This window comes from Anastrepha obliqua, chromosome 6, assembly GCF_027943255.1.
Source record: "Anastrepha obliqua isolate idAnaObli1 chromosome 6, idAnaObli1_1.0, whole genome shotgun sequence".
Classification (NCBI taxonomy): Eukaryota; Metazoa; Arthropoda; class Insecta; order Diptera; family Tephritidae; genus Anastrepha; species Anastrepha obliqua.
Genome location: NC_072897.1, coordinates 19,993,197 through 20,015,809, shown reverse-complemented (window position 1 = coordinate 20,015,809; position 22,613 = coordinate 19,993,197). Strand labels below are relative to the sequence as shown.

At 36.4% G+C, this 22,613-nt stretch overlaps 1 protein-coding gene across 1 annotated transcript in view; it reads right to left on the bottom strand.

Annotated features, from left to right (window-relative positions):
- The window catches only part of LOC129250204 (calcium-dependent secretion activator-like), a 136,508-nt gene extending 114,135 nt beyond the window's left edge, over positions 1-22,373 (bottom strand). The window contains exons 1-2 of the mRNA XM_054889840.1: positions 22,222-22,373; positions 19,622-19,775 (exon numbers count right to left, since the gene is read on the bottom strand). Of these exons, the coding sequence (XP_054745815.1) occupies positions 19,622-19,775; positions 22,222-22,373 (306 nt within the window). The remainder of the gene's footprint in view (positions 1-19,621; positions 19,776-22,221) is intronic.
- Positions 22,374-22,613: the final 240 nt, after the last annotated feature.

The following is a 22,613-nucleotide window of genomic DNA, read 5'->3' as shown; positions in this document are numbered from 1 at the left end:
AAAGGAATATTGTTTAATAAGGATAAACAATCAATATCACCTTTAATTAAACTAGAAACAAAAGACAGCGCGAGTATAGATCTTCTATTTTCTAGGGATTTTAAGTTAATTAACATCAAACGGGAGTTATATGAAGGGATGGGATGTGAGTATTTTAACGACCTGAGAGCAAACTTAAGGAACACCTTCTGTACACGTTCAAGTTTCTCAATTGCAAATTGGTGGCAAGGCCTCCAGATAAATGTTGCATACTCTAATCTAGAGCGAACAAAGGAAGTAAAAAGTAATATGAGAGTGTAAGGGTCCGAGAATTTCAAGCTATTACGCCGCATAAAGCCTAAAATTGAGTAAGAGGAGGATACAACAAAATTAATGTGACTATTAAATGAAAATTGGGAGTCACAGATCACACCTAGATCTTTGAATTCATGAACCGATTGAAGAAGAGTATCAGCAATGTTATAGGATGATTTTGGAATATTTTGAGTTTTGCTTATTTTGCCGTCTAAGGCCATTTTTGCCTTTCTGCTGTTTGGAATTCTACAAACATGGTCTCTCCATCCTCTTCTTCATATTCTTGACCACCGGACCACGTCATCAATTTGGCATATCTCTAGGACTGGAGTATTTTTTTTTTCTATCAAGCCGGAAAAATCCGGCGGTAGATCTTAGTGCGCTTATTCGCTGAGTTCTGCGATTTTCTGCACGTTTTTCCAGCGTGTCTGTTGTAATTGGTCTGACAAACGTCTTATAAAGTATATTCGTATTTGCATACTTACGACCAACTTGCATTGCATTAGCCCTTTGGATACGCCAAGTGCTTTGGTTTTTTCCACCGAGATCTCCATATTGTATATTTTCGTATGTTCAAACTTAAACAGTATCCGCTGTAAATTGTGTTCTGATTCTCCAAATAGAGCAGCGCCATCAGCGTGGCAAAGCATTTTGAAATCTCAAGTGGTCATGCAATACCCTGGAGCTGCTGCTTTCAGCTTTTCAATTATTATATATGCAAGGTGTATAAATGGATCAAATAAGTTGCATCATTTGTACAAAAAATTAAATTAAGTGCTAAAAACCCTTAAAATGCTGTCAGTGGCATACGGTGTACTCGGAGTCAAAAAAATTTTTACAAGTGGTACAAGCTTTTCACAGAAGGTCGAGAAGGTGTGAATGACGAAGCTCGCTCTTGACGACCCATCAACAACCGATGACAATGTTGAGAAAGTGAAGAAAATTGTTATGCAGAATAGTCGAATCACAATAAGAGAAGTTGCTGAGGATGTCGGCATATCGGTTGGCTAATGTCATGGAATCTTTTCGGAAATTTTTGGGCATGAAGAGTGTGGCAGCGAAATGCGTTAAAAAATTGCTTAATTTTGACCAAACACAACGTCGCATGAGCATCGTTCAGGAATTGTTGAATGACGGTAACGATGATCCAGATTTGCTTAAAGAGGTCATAACTCAGAGAACGTTAATGTATAGAGAAGAGCTACGAATAGTGTGAATTGTGAAGACTTTTTCACCTCAACTCAACAGCGGGGAACTTCTTAGCAGAGCTGATTACAGTGAATTCTGTACAAGTACATGGGCACAGTTTTTGGCTTCTGTATGAAATCGAATTGTCGAATAGCCGACGGCATTTGACAAAGCATTTGAATATGTATTTATCTGTTCCTTTGGCAAACGAAATTTGTTTCAATTTAAATTTTTTTACAGGGAGTAATATGTATATGTACATATGTATCTAGAAGATAGTATAAATCTGTGAAATTCAAAATATATAAAAGAAGAATCCAAAGAAACGTATTTGCATATATGGGACAACTAAGTTAAATTGCATCTTTAATAAATATTATATATGTAGTGTTGCACGCATATGTAAGCACTGAAACAACCATGACCTACCTCACGAGCATTGCGTTATCATATTTTATGCAATAATTAGGGAGTAAATATCCGAATGAACGAATTCTTGACTAACAAATGCTAAAACAATTCTCTTTCGCATATGCATGTACATATTTGCATGCGCATAAGCACACTTGATGCCCTAGCCTATGTAAAGCGTTTTTCAGTAAGAGCGCTTCAACTTTTGAACTTTTTTGAATAAAACACAAACGGTTTGACTTTTTTAACTAATTTTTTTTTATTATCGAATTTGAACATATACATTTAAGTATGAAATTCGATTACCTTTGCATGACCACCGCGTGCACGTTTTACGAAGTTCAATCGTTGAACCCAATTTTCGTCCACTCTTTTGCATAAATCGGCCGAAATTCCAGCAATTTCGCGTTCAATATTGGCTCTGAGATCACAAATCGTCGCCGGCTTGTTACTGTAGACCAATGACTTCACATAACCCCAAAGAAAATAGTCTAGAGGCGTCAAATCACACGAGCGCGGCGGCCATTCGACCAGTCCATTTCTGGAACTAATGCGCTCATCGAACTTGCTCTTCAACTAATCAATTGTCGTCTAAGTCCATACCATTCAATTGCGGCCAAAAATAATCGTTTATCATGTCGCGGTATCGATTTCCATTCACAGTAACGTGGCGATCGTTCTCGTCAACGAAAAAATGTGGGCCAATTACGCCGCCGGCATGTAAGCCGCACCAAACAGTGATTTTTTCGGGATGCAACGGTGCCTCATGAATCACGTGTGGATTGCTTTCTGCCCAGTAATGCAAATTTTGCTTGTTGACAAAGCCATTGAGCCAAAAGTGAGCTTCATCACTGAAGATGATTTTTTGGAAAATTTATAAATTTTCATAAAAAATTTGCACAATTTGCAATCGTTGCTCAAGTGTGTAGCGTTCCATGATGAAATGTATACTAATGAAGTTTACAAATGACAAGCGAAAAATAAAAAATATTGCGTCGTTCGCCCTCCCTATCCGAAAAAAGTTGAAGCGCACCTATTGAAAAACGCTATACATACATATTGTATATGTATGTATTTTGAGCTCGCAACAAAACAATGCTTATTAATATACACATACAGTAATCGACTGATACTCGTTGCATTCGGTTGTGCTTTCAGTATATCTGTGTGAATGTCAGAGTGTTTTTTCTCCATTATATTTTCCTATTACCTACCCAATTTCTTTATTTTCAACTTTCGCCCTTTGTGTGAAATTCCGTGTAATAGTTTAATGTAAGTAAAATAGTAAAAATGCCTCCTACGGGCATCCCTCTCGGGGACAATAGATTTGCCTTATTAATGGCAAGCCCAGAAAAAAAAACTCAAAAACATACCACTTTTCTCTAAAGACAATTTTCCATCACTCCCCGTAATTAAAAAAAATAATAATGTTTTGCTATTTGTAAAGCCATACAAAATATTAGTACGGAAATCGATCACACATCCGAGCTAGGAAATGGGAATTTACTAATTTTAGTAACGAACAACAATATAGCGAATAAATTTATATCGACCAAGCAACTTTCTGGTGTTTGCAATGTCAAGTTTACCTTTCACGATAACCTTAACTCAGTCAAGGGCACAATTTACACTCCTTGCCTTAATAACGTAAGCGAAGAAGAAATCGTTGATAACCTCAAAGAACAAGGTGTGAAATCAGTTTAGAAATTTATGAAGCACGTAGATGCAAAGCAAGTAGCTAGAGGTGTTCTACTTCTTACCTTCGATCGGTATTATCTACCGGAAAAAATTGAGATTTCTTGGTACACCACCAAAGTACGACCCTACTACGCCAACCCTATCCGGTGGAAAAGCTGCCAGCTTCTCGGCCATACAAAAACGTTGCGGAAAAACTCCTCTATGCGAAAGAATAAGGTGTGAAATCAGTTTAGAAATTTATGAAGCACGTAGATGCAAAGCAAGTAGCTAGCGGTGTTCTACTTCTTACCTTCGATCGGTATTATCTACCGGAAAAAATTGAGATTTCTTGGTACACCACCAAAGTACGACCCTACTACGCCAACCCTATCCGGTGGAAAAGCTGCCAGCTTCTCGGTCATACAAAAACGTTGCGGAAAAACTCCTCTATGCGATACTTTCTCACTTCCACCTCATCTCCCTTTTAATTGTACTCGCTCTTTCTGCATTAACTGTTCTGGCTCCCATCCTTCTTCTAGTAGATATTGGATTTAAAATAACTATTATATCTCGCTACATTCCCCCTGAACAACACTTTACCAGCAGAGATATAAATAATATACTCAATAACTTTTCGACGCAAGTAATTTTTTTGGAGACTTCAATGCATGGAGCCCAATTTGGGGATCAAAATCCACTAACAAACGAGGAGAGTTATTGGAAGATGTTATTCTATTGCTCCCTCACTCATTTTTCAACACATACAACTTTTACCAACCCAGACATACGCACAACAGCGACCACTTCCCTATTGTTACTTCCCTTTCCAACACAAACACCTACCTGGTAAAACCTGCATCGAAATTTCTTGTAGATAAAGCCGATTGGAACACTTTTTTTCTCTTTCGTTTGAACTGCAATCGAATGGCACGCTTGAGCAATATTAAAGCAGCCACAATCAAGCGAATTATCAGAACAGCTGCTCAATTGACCATACCATATTTTTGCACCAGAAAGTTTTCTTCCAAATTTCCCTACTAAACTAATCAACTTTCTATTCTTAGAAGAAAAAGCAGTGTGCATGGTCAAAGTTTAAGAAAAGCGTGACAGATGAAAATCCGGTTATTTTCAAAAAGCTAATTCTTTGTTTAGACGAGAGCTGAAAGCTGCAAAGAAAAAAACATTTCAAGATCTCACATCCACTATTACGCCTTCTTGTAGCACAAAAAATATTTGGTCGAATATAAAAACTCTTACTTGCTCCGGTGAACGCGAAAATATCTTCTTCATACAAACATCTGAGAGCCCGGTCTCCGAACCTCTGAGCATAGCTACATCGTTTGCTGCTAGCTGGTCTCACCACTCTCAGAACTCAAATTTCCATCCAATTTTTAAAACCCTCAATACAAATAGCATTTCAGAGTCGTACCACAACTCTCTCCCTTCTCTGGAAGCTCTTAGTGCAGAAGAAATTATCTTAGTCGCAGAGTTTATTTTAACATTGCCTTCGATGAAAGCCAAAACCCCAGGAGCAGACAGAATTCCTTACCCGATCCTAAAGAACCTGCCACATCGAATTAAACTTAGGTTTATTGACCTCTATAATTCTATGTTATGTAGGGGTATTTATCCACAAGATTGGAAAACTGCGGCTATTATCCCTAAAAGAAAGCAGTCATTTCCAACGATAGACCAATCTCTTTTCTCTCCTACGTTTCTAAAATATGATATTAGAAAAAATTATCTCCCATAGACTTATGTATGTACGTGGTTCGCTGAAAAAACAATTTAACGAACTCCCATCAGTTCGCTTTTCAAAAAGGATTAACTGTAATGGACCCTCTCCTGATTATGAAACACTTTGTTTCTTCCGCTCTTGCAACAAAAAATCACGTTTCCGTCCTAAACTTAGACTGTCTAATCGTAAATTTTTTGTTAGGGCTAACAACTATCACTCCGATATATTCCCTCTTGTCAAAGGGTCACCACTTTCTGTAACTTTGTTTACGGTAGCCTTCACGAAAATAAGTTCCATCATATCAGCCTATCTCCACATTGATCATGTTATCTGTGCTGATGTTGTGCTAATAGTTACTAAGATAAAACACCTTGCCCAAGTTAAAAATACTTGTTCAAGTATTTTAAAAGATTTATATAATTGGTCAATTTCATCAGGAGCTAGCAAAGGTTGTTCGTTCCAAATTTGCCGAAAACCCAAATGCACACCCCCAATCCTCTCCTTTTCAAATATAAATCGCACAAACTGATACTTTAAAAATTCTAGGAGTAATTTTCGATAAAAAACTTACTTTTAAACAACACTGTTCTTATATTAGAATTAGTTTATTTACAAGATTAAATATTATTAAGTACTTATCGTCTAAATATTCTTTAGTTTATACAAATCTAACCAAAGCCTTAATATTAGGAAAATTTTACTTTGGACTGGGCATTTACGGACATTGCGCAAAAGCTCATCTCAAACTTCTACAATCACACTGCCGCTAGAAGAACCACTCGTGCATTTCCCACCCCGCCTATTAAAGCCGTTCTTGTTGAGGCTGGTTTACCAGATATCCAAGATAGAGTCATATACGATACTATGATGTTTTTGTTGCTCCGAAAAACTGAGCCACTTTTTTCCGCTGTAGAATGCTGCCAACAACAAAAAACAAAAACCTATACGATATCAACTATCACACGAATCTTGAACTACATCACACATTTCAACATCATATCTAAACCGATCTTGACTAATACTCTAACCTTACCGCAGTGGTCTTTACCTTCTTCCGCACTTGTAAGTGATTTACTTAAATATCCAAAACAGTCTACTAGCTCAATCGAATATAGACTATACTGTTACAAAGCAATCGAGCTGCTGAAGTATGACTTCGAATTCATTTTTACTGACAGTTCCACACACGATGACACCACATATTTTGTAATAACAAAAGATACTAGTGCAACTATTACCGTCGGAGCTAGTTAAGGAATGATTTCATTCACAAATAATAATCAAAAATAGTTAATAAATTCTAAGTATAATCATGCAGGGCTGAACAAATCCAAACATATGTATTTTAAGAATAACAAAAGATAAACATATGATAATCATATGTAATTTAAGAATAATAAAATATAAACATATTGTAAGAAAACCAAGAGATAAACATGTTTTTCCTAAACACCAAACAAAGAAACTAATATAACTACAAGTCGTGTACCTGAGACAGTAAGATGAGGTATAAATACGACTGTCAAATGTGTTGGCAGTCAGTCCAGTATTAACATAGTGTTAAGATCTACCCTAAAATTGAATTCATAAAAAAATACCAGTCTAACGGTTAGACGCGATAGAAGTGAAACCTTCCGTAAAACAAACTGAGAGAGAATGAGACGAAGGCAGCATTAGGAGCGGGATAATTATAGGTTCATTATAATATTGCTATAAAGTTCATATTTTATTCATCCTCAATGTTTTCAATTTCAACAAATGATATGAGTGGCTTATGATAGCTAAAATATGATACAAATGCTTTGGTTTCGATGTTGTCAACATATCTTTGAAATACCGTGTCAATTGTTGTTTTTTTCTGTCGATATTCACGACACTTTTCTGCATTATTTTTCGGCATAATTGCGGTAAACATTTAAAAATGAAAATATTTACGAATATAAAAATACGGACGCAATACAGCACACGCGGTTGCTATTATGAGCGTCGTAGCGCGTATATTACACAGACGTACTAACATACACACAAACATTCGTAGGACGCTTGGTTTGAATTTTTTATACATATGCATGTATGCTATACTATGGCCTAGCCTATGTACGTACATACATATTTGTGTTCTGAACTTCCAGCAAAACAATGCTTATTAATATACACATATGCATGTGCATACAACCGCACACACAGGCCACTCACTTTATTCCTGTAAATGCGTATGTCGTCCAAAGCTAAAATTCTATGCCTAGCGACTACAAAAACAAAATGCATTAATAGGCGCAGGCGTAGCGGCCATCATCCTAGTTGCCATAGCGCTGAACAGTCGCGGCGGCGCCGAACAGTTTCAACTATTGTACTATGCAACAAAAACTCATCATCAAAAAATTGATTTATAAATTCGAGCTCATAGTTCTAAGAGCAAGTACTTTCATTCATAAAACGAGCCGCCCATATGCTAATTTTCTCGACAATTCGAAAATAGTCAATATTGGAATATTTCGCGTAGAATTATTTGCCAATATTCAATTTTTGTCAAGTCGAGTGCCCGCGGCTCCGTAAATATGTTTGCACCCATATATGTATGTAAATATATGTTTCTAATAGCTCGACAACCGCAGCTGCCTGTTCAAGGTTACTGTACATTAGGCCGGGTCGATTTGTGGGAAGGCAAAAAAATCGCCCATTGCTCTGTGAAAATCATATTCTAGGGATCAGAATAAGAAATTTTGCCGAAGGAACCATACCTCTAAAACGATTTCTGATGTCCCCCAACATGGGTCGAACTTTTTAGTTTCTTTTCTATAACTCACATTCATTCATTTACATATGTTCTGACTAAATAAATTTCTTAAGAGAAAAAATAGATAATATTATAAATAAATAAAAATAAAGAAAAAACATAGCCATTTAGCTGATTTTTTCATGTAAAGGCCAAAAATGGTGATATTTTGAAATTCTTATTTTGATCAATATGCAATGCTGTGCCTATGAATGCGCGCTGGATTTCTTGAGAAATTTTACCGTGTGTTTTGCTGTGGCGAGGCACATATGTACATACACACAACATATATACATATACCCGCACATATACATACATATATAAATTCACAAATTTAAATTTGCTTATGCCATCCTTCTGTGTGCCTGGTAATGAAGCATTTTCTATACATACATATATATACGTATATCTTTTTTCTTCTTCTTTTTGGTGTCGCTTTTTCGTTTCACTTTTTCTCAAATCACTCCCAACGATTCTAAAGAAGTTTTCACTTCAAAAATTTTAATATTTTTCCAAAGACAAGCAAGTCTTTAACTATCAACCAAGTCTTTAACTGGAGATCCTGCAAGGAGTATCATATACATTGGTGCTCCAGTGAGCGTACCACCTTCTCGGCATGACTGGTTCGTTGCCAGATCTGTGGTGAATGAAGCCAGCATTCGATTTGCCATCAAATCTTTTGGCGGCTACAAGTCGGCCGGACAAGATGGCATATATCCTGCCATGCTGAAGGAAGGCGCAGAGCTCGTGACAGCAGCCCTGAAGAAAATCTTCTCGGCATGCCTGACACTGGCCTACATACCACACTCCTGGAGGATGGTAAGGGTCGCTTTCATCCCAAAGGTTGGAATACATGACTACACCAGCCCCAAAAGCTTTAGATAGATCAGCGTGACCTCTTTCATGCTGAAAAGTCTCGAACGACTGGTGGAATTGCGCATACGTCAGAAATCGCTGAAGGCTCTGTCTCCATTTCAGCATGCTTATCAGAGTGGAGAATCCTGCGAGGCGGTGCTGCAAAACCTTGTAGCTAGGGTAGAACTGGCCATCGACAGGAGGGGCTACACTATGAGCATCTTTTTAGACATAGAGGAGGCGTCTGATAATGCCACTTTTGACAGTATGTGTAACTCTGTTAGTAGGCACGGCGTAGACCGGGTGCTAGTAAATTAGATTCGCTCGATGCTGGCTCAAAGAATCGTTTCGGTGCGAGCAGAGGAAGATCTGCTGGGGTCATCCGCGGTTAATAGAGGCTGCCCCCAAGGCGGTGTGCGGTCTCCATTGCTCTGGTGCATGGTAATCGATCCTCTACTCACCACCTTAAGCGATTCGGGAGTCTGCGCACAAGCATATGCGGACGATGTTGCTTGTTTTATAACAGGCCCTTCGCTATGAACATCTGCAGGAAAGTGCAGAAAACGCTGGATCGGATTGACACTTGGCGCTGTGCGAATGGGCTATCGGCAAATTACGCCAAGACTGGTATTGTCCTCTTCACCAGAAGGAGGAAGCTTCATGGACTCGTTCTGCCTAAGCTAAATGGAGTCACAATCCAGCTTTCCAAGGAAATTAAATATCTTGGAGTAATCCTCGATAGTAAGCTCCTATGGAAATCATACCTTGAAGGCCATCTGCAGGCTGAAACACAATGGGAACTGGTACGGCCCCTGTCCGGCATTGGAACACAGAGAAGGCATGGATGTCGATCCACCGACTCTCTCCATGCCCCTTGACTCCAAGCCATCAAGAGTCGTACTTGAAAAGAGATACAGTGTAGTGCTACCAGAGGGTCAGTTGTGGGAAGACTCAGAAAATGAGCCCGGTAAACACTGTTTTCGCATTTTTACGGATGGCTCCAGGACCGAGCATGGCTCCGGCTCTGGGGTCTACGTGGAATCCAGCGGGACAAAACTGCACTTTGCTCTTGGAATGCATGCATCTGTGTTTCAAGCGGAGGTTTATGCAGTTCAAGAAGCGATGAACTTTGTTGTGGAAAAGCGATGGAGAGGCAGATCTATATGTTTCTACAGCGACAGCCAAGCTGCGCTTATGGCCATAGCCAGCCCTCCAACCAAATCAGGGGTAGTCAAGTCCTGTAAATCTAGGCTGAACTATGTCGGTAGATAGGTCCCGCGACACGTGGGTATCGCGGGTAACGAGACCTCTGACTCCTTAGCTAAGATGGGCTCTAAGGCCAACTTCTTTGGCCCAGAGTTTGTTTTGCCACTCCCTTCTGCGGCCATCACAGCCACGGTTAGCAAATGGATAACTATCACCCACAAGCGAGCTTGGCAGGCTGAGAGAGGCTGCAGATGGACTAAACTGATGTTACCTGTCATGTCCGATCGACTGTCGCAAACCCTTCTGTCATTAAGCAGAGGGGAGTGCAGACGGGTGGTTGGACGATAACGGGCCACTTTCTGTGGGCGAAGCACATGGAAAAGTTGGGCATCTCAGACAGTGTACTCTGCCCAGTTTGTGAAGTGGAGGATGAGACGGCGGACCACTTCCTATGTGTCTGCTCCGCCTTTGCTCGAATCAGGTTTGAGGTCTTTGGCACTGATGTGTTAAGAAGCGACCATCTTGGCTCCTTGGCACCAGATTTCTTTGAGATCGGGTAGATTTAAAGAAAATTAAAAGGGAATCTAAGTGTAGTACAATGGACTTAATTAATGTCTGAGTGCTGCACTTGCTAGTTGTCCCGACAAAAAGAAAAAAAAAAACAAGAGCGGACCAAAACAATAGTCATCCTTGTCGCAGCAAGGACATACATACATAATCCTTCATAATAAAGGACAAAATCTTACGTAAAAAAATAAAGGTTGTACGGAAAAGAAGTGAAAATACAGTGAATAAAGAAATAAAAAAAAATAGTGATAGAAAAACTATTCGTGTTTCTTCCATTAAAAAAATAAAAACACTGATCTTATTCTCATAGAAAGGAGCAGAGGAGAAAATCTTTGGAGAAACGTAATAAACTTAATACACGAAGAAATTTGGACACCTTTGACGTTATGGAACAAATCGACGTGAACACCATGATTCAGTAGATGGCCAATTTGCAAGTAATGCTTCAGACTATCCATCAGAAAATGCAACATTAAGAGCCCGGATAGATCAGAACCAAGTTAACCTAGCAATCATTTTACAAGCAGCAGAACGACTGGAACCAGTCAACATCGCTTATACCAATCCAACCGACATCAACCTGGACCTTTTTAAAGCACTACCGGTATTTGACGGCAACATTTCCAAATACCGCGTATGGAGGGAAGATGTCTCTAGACTTATGGATGGAATTAGTAATCATAGAAATTTCAACAGATATGTAGAGGCTCTATCAATTATAAAATACAAGATGCAGCAGCTGACGTGTTGACCGACCATAACACAATATTTAATTTTGATGCAATCAGGAATAGACTGGACTATAATTATGTTGATCAACGACCTTTATATGTGTTGCAGAACGAGATGAAGAGACTCATACAAGGCAAATAGAATTTAATTGCATTAAATGACAACATGAATAGAACGCTGACGCTAATCACGTCAAAAATATCTATGTCTGGTCGTAGCCAAGAAGTGACCAAAGTAATGACTGATGAGACAACACAAAAAGCGGTAAGAGGGTTTAAGGATGGAATAAATAGCTCATTAATTCGTTCCACCCTATACGGAAGTCCTATAAGGGATTTAGAGCATGCATTTGCAGTAGCTCGTACCATAGAGCACAATGACGAACATCGAAAGGTTCATCTCGGCTGTGCACAACAGAACATTCATCCAACCAATAATAAACACTACTATGAGAAACAACATCACCAGAGACGTCCCATGTATCAGCAGAAACACAACATTCAGGCAACCAACTCAGCATCAAAACAACTACTACGACGTGAGTAGAAACAATAAAAATTGGAAAAGACCACGAGGTAACAGTAGTCAGTTCACCAATCAATACCAACAACCAAAACTCATGCGCAACAACAACTTAACATCCGAAGAAAACAACTCTAGCACAATTGTAGAGACAGGTAGACCAAATTATTTAGTAATTAAATATTAAAACTCATAAACGGGTTGCCCGGATTAGTAATGAATGATGTGAAAGTAAATTATAATGTTTTAGTAGCTACAGGTGCAACCCATAACTATGTTAAGAAAACTTTAAAATTTAATATAACCAAAAAAGTAAAACCATTACAAGTGATATCAATGCATGGTAATTCTATAATTAATACGAAACAAACTATTAAGTTTATGAATGAAGATTCCGAATTTTTCGAGATAGATGAGATAAATGGATTTTATTTTATACTAGGATGGAACGGAATAAAGAAATTGAACGCGGTTATAAATTTGAACAATATGACATTGGAGGTATTAAGAAAGTCGGAAATAAGTGAAAAAAATTATTCAAATTACACTATAGGGATAGACACGTATAGAACAGAAATCGATAGGTTAATGAAGGACAATAATGTCATAGGCCCGTTACCCTTCACTACAAGGATTGAAGCTAGCATACGGACAGATACAAAGGATCCTATATGGACTAAACAATATACACGTAATATAAATGACGTAGAATTCGTAAATAAGAAAATTGACAAATTATTGAAAGAGGGAATAATACAAAAAAGCTACAGCCCTTACAATTCATCCACATTGACCGTACATAAGAAAGGTAAAGATGAGAGCGGAAAACCCAAAAGACATATGGTTATAGATATTAGGAAATTAAACGAACATACGAACACAGACATATACGTAATACCAGATATAAATATTCCACTGCAAAACTTAGGGAAAGCCAAACTTTTCACTACGGTTGATTTAGAGTCCGGCTTTCACCAAATTAAGATAAAAGAAAGTGACAGAGAGAAAACAGCGTTTTGTATGAATGGAGGTAAATATGAGTTTATTCGAATGCCTTTCGGATTGAAAAACGCCCCATCTGTTTCCCAAAGAAGTGTGGATCACATCCTGCGCGACTTCATAGGTAAACTCACATTTGTTTACACTGACGATATAATCATTTACTCCTCATCCTATGAAGAGCATATGAAACACATCCGAACTATTTTTAACGCATTAAATAATGCCTCTTTAAAAGTGGCCCATGAAAAGTCAAAATTTTGCATGGAAGAGGTAGATTACTTGGGTCATATTGTGAAGCACAATAGAATTTCAACTGATCCGAATAAAATAAAAACGATAGAAAATTACCCAATACCAGAAACCCTCAAAGACCTTAGAGAATTCTTAGGACTTACTGGATATTATAGAAAATTCGTAAAATGCTATGCAGTTCTAGCTAAACTCTTAACTTTACATCTTAAAGGAGATAATTCTCCCATCGGAAAAAATAAAAGTAAGAACAAAAAAATTTGTTTAGTCCAAACGGCCATAGAAGCTATAAATAAACTGAAAAACTGCTTAAAGGAGGAGGTGGAATTATTACAGCCAAATTATGAGAAAGCTTTTGAACTCACTACAGACGCTTCCAATATAGCCATTGGAGCTGTATTGATTCAAGATGAAAATCCAATTTATTTTTTATCACGCACACTCAGTACCACAGAACAAAATTATAGTACCAACGAGAAAGAGTTACTCGCTATTATATTACGGCATAGCCGACGTAACCATATACATATACCGACCATCAATCCCTTACTTTCGCCATATCGGATAAGAATTCCTAAACTAAAGAGATAGAAAAATATTATCGAAGATTATGGAGCAAAAGTCGTGTATAAACCAGGTGCACAGAATGTTGTAGCTGACGCCTTGTAAGGACAAATAATTAACACATCTTCTATAGGTACTGTAAACTCATCTGATAGTTCATACAACGACATAATCAAGGCAGTACGCCAACTGCTTAATGCCTACGGTATCCAAATAGAATTGATACCAAACACACAACAGAATGAGACAAGTTCGCGTATTATATTTCAAAGTAAAATACGTCACAAAATAACCTTTATAGACGAAAATTATCTGATATCCGAATTAAAAAGGTTTTTGCAGCCGAGAAAAATCGCAGCAATACATACAACAGCTGAGGATTTATTTAGATACGGACAAATTATAAAAAACACGTTCACAGATATAAAATTCGTATATACACCAAATAAACTCGAAGACATAACACAACCAGATAGGCAGTTAGAATTAGTTAAACAAACACACGAGCGAGCACACAAGGGATACAAAAATAATGTAAAAGAACTATGGTATTACAACAATACTATTGGCCGAACATAGAACAACAATGTAAGGCATACAACAAAAAGTGCACAGCTTGTCTTTACGGAAAATACCATTAAAAGAATCAGACGTACCAACACAACCAGGGATATTTATTTTAATGAACACAAAACATATTTAGTAGCAGTAGATAAATTCTTAAAATACATAACTATCAGACAATTAGACTCAAAAACAGAAATAGACAAAAGAGTAGAAGAAATTCTTATCAACAATTTTCCGAACTGTAATCGACTCATGACAGATAACGAAAGTTGTCTGAATACACCAATGTTAAAACAAATGTGTATAAAATACAATATTAACAAAATACAGACACCAATATATAGATCAAAGCCAAACGTTCACGTAGAACGAACGCACAATTCCATATCAGAATCGGCAAGAATATTAAAAATAAAGAATTCAACATCAGCAACCGAGGAGCTATAAAGGAATTGAACAACTCAACCCATACCCATACCACAAACTAAGGGATATACATTTTAACCTAATAACTTACAGCAAGGAAGACATAGTAAAAAAGTTAAAAGACACATAGGAGAAAACATTACAACGTCTAAACCAGGGAACTAGACACCGAAATTTCAAACAAGGAGGCCAGATATTGGTGTTAAGGACTAACATCAGAAGTAAAAGCGACATTCGTTACAAAAAGTACGTAGTGCAGGAGGATCGTGAGGACACGATTTTGACTAAGGAGGGAAAAGTTATTCACAAAGCCAACGTAAAAAATTACACAATTACAGGAGACGACAATGAATTACCTGATATTACTAACCATGGTCAGCATAATCGCAATTCAAGCAGAACGATACACCAAAATAACCACCATAACTAGCAGGAAATATATTCTAACTAGAACCGACATATTTATTTGACGAATTCATATTTTTATTCTACGTAACTAATTGACAAAAAATTACCATATCATACGAACAAATATTTAATAAGAACTAAGAATCTTATCATTGCTATTTACAAATATCCTATCAAAAATTAGCATTGTAAAATAATTAAATTTACCACTTAGAACTAAGCATGTGAAATTTTTTTCATCGATAAGGAAATTGCCCTTTGCAGCAATATTTATAATAGAGTGAATAACTGTAAAAATTATTTAGGCAAGAACAAGGAACAAACATTAATTCGGTATAAATCGGGACGATTTAATTTAGGAAGGGGAGAGTTAAGGCATGATTTCATTCACAAATAATAAATAAAAATACTTAAGTAAATTCTAAGTATAATCATGCAGGGCTGAACAAATCCAAACATATGTATTTTAAGACTACCAAAAGATAAACATATGTTAAGAATAACAAAAGAAAAACATATTTATTTTAGGAATAACAAAAGATAAACATATGATAAACATATGTATTTTAAGAATAATAAGAGAAAAACAAAGAAACTATGTAACATAAATACAAGTCGTGTACCTAAAACAGCAAGATGAGATATAAGTAAAAATACGACTGTCAAATGTGTTAGCAGTCAGTCCAGTATTGACATACTGTTAAGAACTACGCTAAAATCAAATTCATAAAAATAATTTTTTATATTTTTCCGAAGGCAAGCAAGTCTATCAACCAAGTCTTTAACTAGCTCTACCTAAATATTGTTCAGTTTTTACCGCCGAATCAACTGCTTTGCTCGAAGCAGTATTATTTGCCTCCAAAGAGCAAAACAACTTTTTTATGTAATGATAGTAAATCTACGATCGAAGCACTTTGTAATAGTTCCAACATATCATACAGGGTGGGCCATATAGCGTTTGCTTTTTGAACCACCTATTTTTTTGAGAATGGTAACACAAATGACATGTCAAATGTGTTCATAATTACTTAAAGATTTGACATTTACGAAATGGGACGCCATACGCTAGAACAAAATTGGGAAATATTGAAAACATATTTCCAAAGTGGTGAGTCTTCTTCTTCCGCGGTTACAGTAAATGGCGAACGTTACCGTGACATGCTCAACGAGTTTTTGTTTCCAAAAATTGAAGACGATGGCATGGACGACATTTGGTTTCAACAGGACGGTGCAACTTGTCACACTGCCAAAGTTACACTCGAACTTTTGGCTACCGTTTTTGAATTCCGATATCAATTGACCGCCTCGGAGCTGTGATTTAAGCCCGTTGGACTATTTTTTGTGGGGAGCCGTTAAGGACAAATGCTATGCGAACCATCCAGAGACGATTGATGCTTTAAAACACGAAATCGAAGTTGCCGTTCATGAAATTCGAGCCCAAACAATCGAAAATGTGTTTAAAAATTGGGTTGATCGAATGGCCTACTGTAAAGTCGTGGCAGTCATTTGAACGATTTTATTTTTCATTCATAAATGACAATGTTCAATCTTCAAAATAAAAAAAAAGTTTGAAAAAATATGGATTTGTTTTTTTTTTTATAGCCAATTCAAAAAGCAAATTTTACATGGCCCACCCTATATATAATCTCACAAACTCATAACATTCTCTATCAACACAGAAAATCAATAAAAATTATACGGGTACCAGGACATGTTGGTATCCCAGGAAACGAGTTGCAGATCAGGCGGCTAAGGCTGGTGCTAAAGCGCCGTTACAGTGCTAACCCATTGTCATCTCCTAAGCAGTAGAGATAAGCCACCCTGCTAAATTTGTGGGTCTATCGACCTTACAACATCACACCTTTTGGATTCATGCATCGGTTTAAGTCAAATCAGAACCAACGTTTTTCAAAACCACAAACCTTCGGATTTTCTTTGCAAAACAGATCACAGTTATTTAGATATGATTTGGAAATTCATGCTAGCTAGTAAAATAATTATCTAATAACTATTTCTCTGCTAAGTTCTCCTTTATAGTTTATATTATTTTGCCTCCAAAATTCACATTTGTACATGCTATGATATATATGTATAATTTTTACCCTAATATGATACATACACCAATATCATACACATATGTACATACCTAGATAAGTAGTTCAATGTAAAGCCGAAGGTCACAGTTGACAGTGCTTCAGCTATTAAATACAACAATTATTTTCAATTAATTTAGTTTTAAATAAATAAATAAAGAAAAAATATACACATATGCATGTATCAAACATACAACCACACACACAGGATACTCACTTTATTCCTATAAATGCGTATGTCGTTCAAAGCTAAAATTCTATGCCTAGCGACTACAAAAACAAAATGCATTAATAGGCGCAGCCGTAGCGGCCATCATTGTAGTTGCCATGGTGCTGAACAATCTGAAATAGTCGCGGGGGCGCTGAGCAGTTCCAACTATTGTACAGCACAACAAAACTTCATTGATAAATTCGAGCTCAAAGATCTAAGAGCAAAGTACTTTCATTCATAAACGAGCCAACAAAATCGAAATTTTTTTTCTTCACTCATCTTATAGTAAATCATTTCAAGAATGTTGTGTCAAAATTTTAAGTGGATCGGAGCAGAACTCTCAAAGTTATAGCCTTTGTAGGCACTCTACCTCGAATGCGGAGCATCGATAATTTCTCAGAGTCATTTTTTCAAACGCGTTTTTCCCGAAACGACTTCTTAAAAGTCGGTGCCAATCACAACTCCGAAACTATTCAACCGATTCTTTTCAAATTTGGCACACGTTTTCTAAATCAAAAATACCTCCCCCCTACACTGTTTTTTTATTTTTTTTTTTTTTAAGGTTGTTTTTCACTTACAAATATGGCGAAATTTTTCGCCAAAAATGCTCGTTTTACGTTTTTTTGCCACCAAAACTACAAAAATGAAAAAAAAAAAAGTTTATTAATGTAGGGGGGAGCATTACGTCCTACTTTAACTGAAAAATTCGACTTTTTTAGTTTCAGATGATTCTACGACGAATGCCGATTGGCACCGCAGAGCACCTCTCGAAAAACATATCTCCAAAAAAACTCTGTCATGGGCTTATTTGTCAATATTTTATTATTAATATTTTTTAAAAACTTATTGAAAAGATGTACAATAACATGCAACTGATTTTATTAAAGTATCTTAAGCCATATTTCTGTAAAAAATTAAAAAAAAAAAGTGTTTTTTTTAGCGCTAAACCCTACCCCCCCCTTAGTTGGGGATTAATTGGTTTAAGGTTTAGGAATGAGCTTTGATATGTGGTAAAATCCTAAGGATCTTTTACTTCTTTCAGTTTTTATTCTCCAAATTCAATCTGACACCATTGCTTGTATTTCGGAAGGACCGGTTCTAATTTCACTCATTTTGGATCTGTTTAATTTATTGCAGCCCATTACGTAGACCATATCCCCTTTCTTAAATTTATAATATGTTCTATCCTTGCCATAGTTGGCTTTGTTTACTTCATGTGATTTTTTTGATCTGAAAAACGCTATTTTCCTATCTTCTTCCAGTTTTCCAGGTTCCATCCTCTTTGCTAATTCTGGTGGTAGTAAGTCCGTAGGTGTTCCATTTAATAGGTACGAAGGCGAATAACCTGTCACAGTATGATTCGTTGAGTTGTAGGCTTCCACCACACTTTTTACTACAGTCGTCCAAGCTACTTTCTTCTCTGTACTGTTTAAGGCACACCTAATTTTGTTAACAAGTGTTTGGTTTAACCTGCCATTCAGGCAATTTTAAAATGGGGCATCAACGGCTGTAAAAATTAATTTCACGGAGTGGTTCTTCAAGTATTCTTTTAATTCATCGGAATTCAATGCTGGGTACTGATCTGAGAGCAATATTTTCATTTCATTGTTGGGTATTATCTGATCTATTAGTTTTATATAATCCCTAGTCAGTTGAGTTTTGGAGCATGAAATATAGGCGTAACGTGTGAAATGGTCCGTTAATAAATGTAGATATTTCTTTGAAGACCCATTATCACCAAATCCTCCTATTGTGTCCACCGACATTATTTCAAAATGCTTTTCCGCTGGTCCCAGTTGTGACATTAGTCCGAATTTTCTATTTAATCTTGTCTTGTTTTTAATACAAACTTCGCACTGACGACATGTTAACTTGATATTTTTCAGCAGATTTGGTGCCGTGTAGAAAGGTCTTATTTTTGACTCAGTCTGGTTTATACCTATATGACCGTAATGTTCATGCACCTTCCTAATCAAAATTTTACTATAGTCTTCAGATAAGATAATTTTTTTGTTTTTTTTTTTCTTTCTTTGTCTGTAGTACACGCCATTTTCTATAATGATATTGTTTTTATTCTTGATTTCTATATTTGAATTTTGGTCATTGATTATTTCGTTTATGTTCACAATATTTACCGTTTGCAGTTTATCTTCTTCATTTTCATTGCACTCGAACACCGGATTTCTGCTTAGACAATCTGCTTCCACGTTATCTTTTCCCGGCTTATACTTAATCACGAAAATGTATTGTGACAAGTAATGGGTCATATCACCCAGCTCATCGTCCGTTCTGTTTTTAATATTTAAATTTTCAAGCGGTTTATGGTCTGTGTATATCGTGAATGATATACCTAATATCCAATGTTGCCAAAACTTTAAACTTTCTTTTATTGCCAGACATTCTAGATATATGGCTTTCTTTTTTTTGTGATGCATTCAGTTTTTTTGAGAAAAATGCCACTGGTTTGATTTCTCCATCTTTTTGTGTTTGTTTTAGAATTGCACCAATCCCTTCTATGGACGCATCGGTGTGAACAAACGTTTCTGCTTCTCGGTCATAAATGGCCAAAATTGGTGTTGAGCATAGGTAGTCTTTTATTGTTTGAAACGCTATCTGGCAATCAGTATCCCACTCATATTTCACATTTTTCCTAAGTAATTTGTGTAGTGGATCCAGTGTCCTCGCAGAATTAGGGATATATTTATTATAAAAATTCACTTTACCGAGGAATTGCCTCACTTGTTTTCTTGACTCTGGTGCTGGAAATTGTTTTATTGATTTGATGTTGTCTTTTGAAGGTGTTATTGTACTATTTATTATTATGTGTCCCAAGTATTTGGCTGACTGTGCTGCAAATTTACAAATTTAAATTCAGACGGAATCCTTCTTCGGCAAGTGCCTTCAATAATTTTGACAAGATGTCCATGTGGTCTCCAAAACTCTTCGAAAATATCATGATGTCATCTAAGTAGTTTATTACACATTTTGATAGGCCAAATTTTCGTATTACATTGGCCAAAATTCTTTGGAAAACTGCTGGGGACGTTTTTAGTCCAAATGGAAGGCGTTTCCACTGATAGCGACCTTCTTGTGTGACAAAACCTGTTTTTCTTCTGTCGCTCTTTTTTAATGGTATGGACCAAAATGCAGAGTTAATATCCAGGGTAGTGAAAAACTTGCAATCTATTGTTTTTACCATCAGATCCTCTATGAAAGGGAATGGTTGCGACTGTGGGACGATGATTTTATTCAGATCCCTGAAGTCAATACACAATCTTGTCTTTTTCTCTTCATTCCCTTTGAATGCCAATGTCACAGGAGCAGCGAACGGGCTGTAAGATTCTTTGATTAGTCCATGCTTCAGCAATTGATATATTTGTCCTTCGATTTCATCTTTATCATCTAAGGAGCATCTATATGGTCTTTTTGAGCAATATTTTTCTTCCTTCAAGTCTATGAAAGCTTCGTAATTTTTCACTTTACCAACATCGTATTTATCTTTCGCAAATATATTTTTGTAGTCGTTCAACAGTACACCAATTTTTTTTACCTGGTTTGCATCCAGATAATTGGTGTCCATTTTATATTCACTCAAATCTATCCCTTCATTGAAATGTATTTCGTGTTTTAATTTTACCTCATCTTCATGAATAGAATCATTTCTTTTTATGTTAGAGTCTATCTTCTTACATGCGTTTGGGTTGGCGCTACTATGTAAATGAATATTTAAATTACCATCATGGGTTAACCCAAACTTCTTAACCGCGTCCAATCCCAAAAGCATATCATGAGTGAAATCCTTCTCATTGCAAATGAATGCATTTATTTTTTTTTTTTTTCTATATTATGTATTTTACAATTCAATTCTACTAAACCTTCTGTTTTTCTCCCACCACCAATTGTTTTAAATTTATATTCACAGTAATTTGATTCAGGATTCTTAATTTTTATAAATTTAGAATTTATTAAGGTTATATTTGATCCAGGGTCGTAGATACCTGTACATTTTAATTTGTCATTTAGTATAACCTCAATATTCAATAGTGGGGGAATATCTAGTTTTTTTTTATTTTGAAATTCATCAATTTCCAATGTTACATTCCTGCAATGCTTCTCTCCTTCTTCCTTGAACCAGCATAAGTCTTCTGGATGAAATCTGTTTTTGTTTCCAATCTTAAAACATATTTGGCATTGAGTTTTCCTCTTGAGTTCAACTTGCGATTTTATAGGACTATTTTTCGTTGGGTTATTTTTTTCTTTTGTAACTTGATTTTCATACATTCTTAAATTGTTAAATAGAGTGGTTGGATTTGTCATTTCTTGTCTATCCAGTTTATTAGTAATAAAACCCGGTAATCCTACTACAATTAAATCAATGAGTGTTCTATTATCCATATCACTGTTGTATTCCAATAATAACCTCTCCTTTTTCAATGAGTATTCCAGCAAAGAGCCGTTAAAGTGTTTAAAGGTTAAGGCATAGATTACTGATGACCAACTCTTATCCGCGAGTGTATCTAGGAAATTGTCTCGCCAAGTTTTCCATTGTGAGTCTAAGCTGTGCTTGATTAGCATAGATTCATACCAGTTTCTCTCTACGTCATTCAAAAATAACTTCAAAGCGCTAATCTTCTCTGTATTGATTTCTAATCCAAACCTATCACATTCACATTCAAAACTCTGCAGCCACTGTTTTGCATTTGAAATTTTATTATCGAATTTTTTTAATACGAACCTTTCCGTGATTTTGCTTAAATCATTATTTCTGTTGTTGTTATTGATGCCTGTTACACTTAATCCTTCCATAACTTCTGTTAATTTTTTATCTCTGGTAGGCTGATTTTCTAATTGAGTAATATCCTGCAGTAAATAATCATCCATAGCCATGTTTCCAGTATCATCTTTGTATAATTTTAAAACTTCATCTGGCACCGACACCCACACATTCCTGAATTGACCTCTTTTTTGTAATGTTTTTTTTTTTTTATTTTTGCAAATTCTGCTAACTCTGTCAAAGGAATGTGGTGTTTTGCTGCTTGAAAACATGTAGGAATGTGATATTTGTCCCATTCTCTTCTGTTACTGATTTTATAATCATTTGGATCTTCGTCTGCTACCAATTCCACT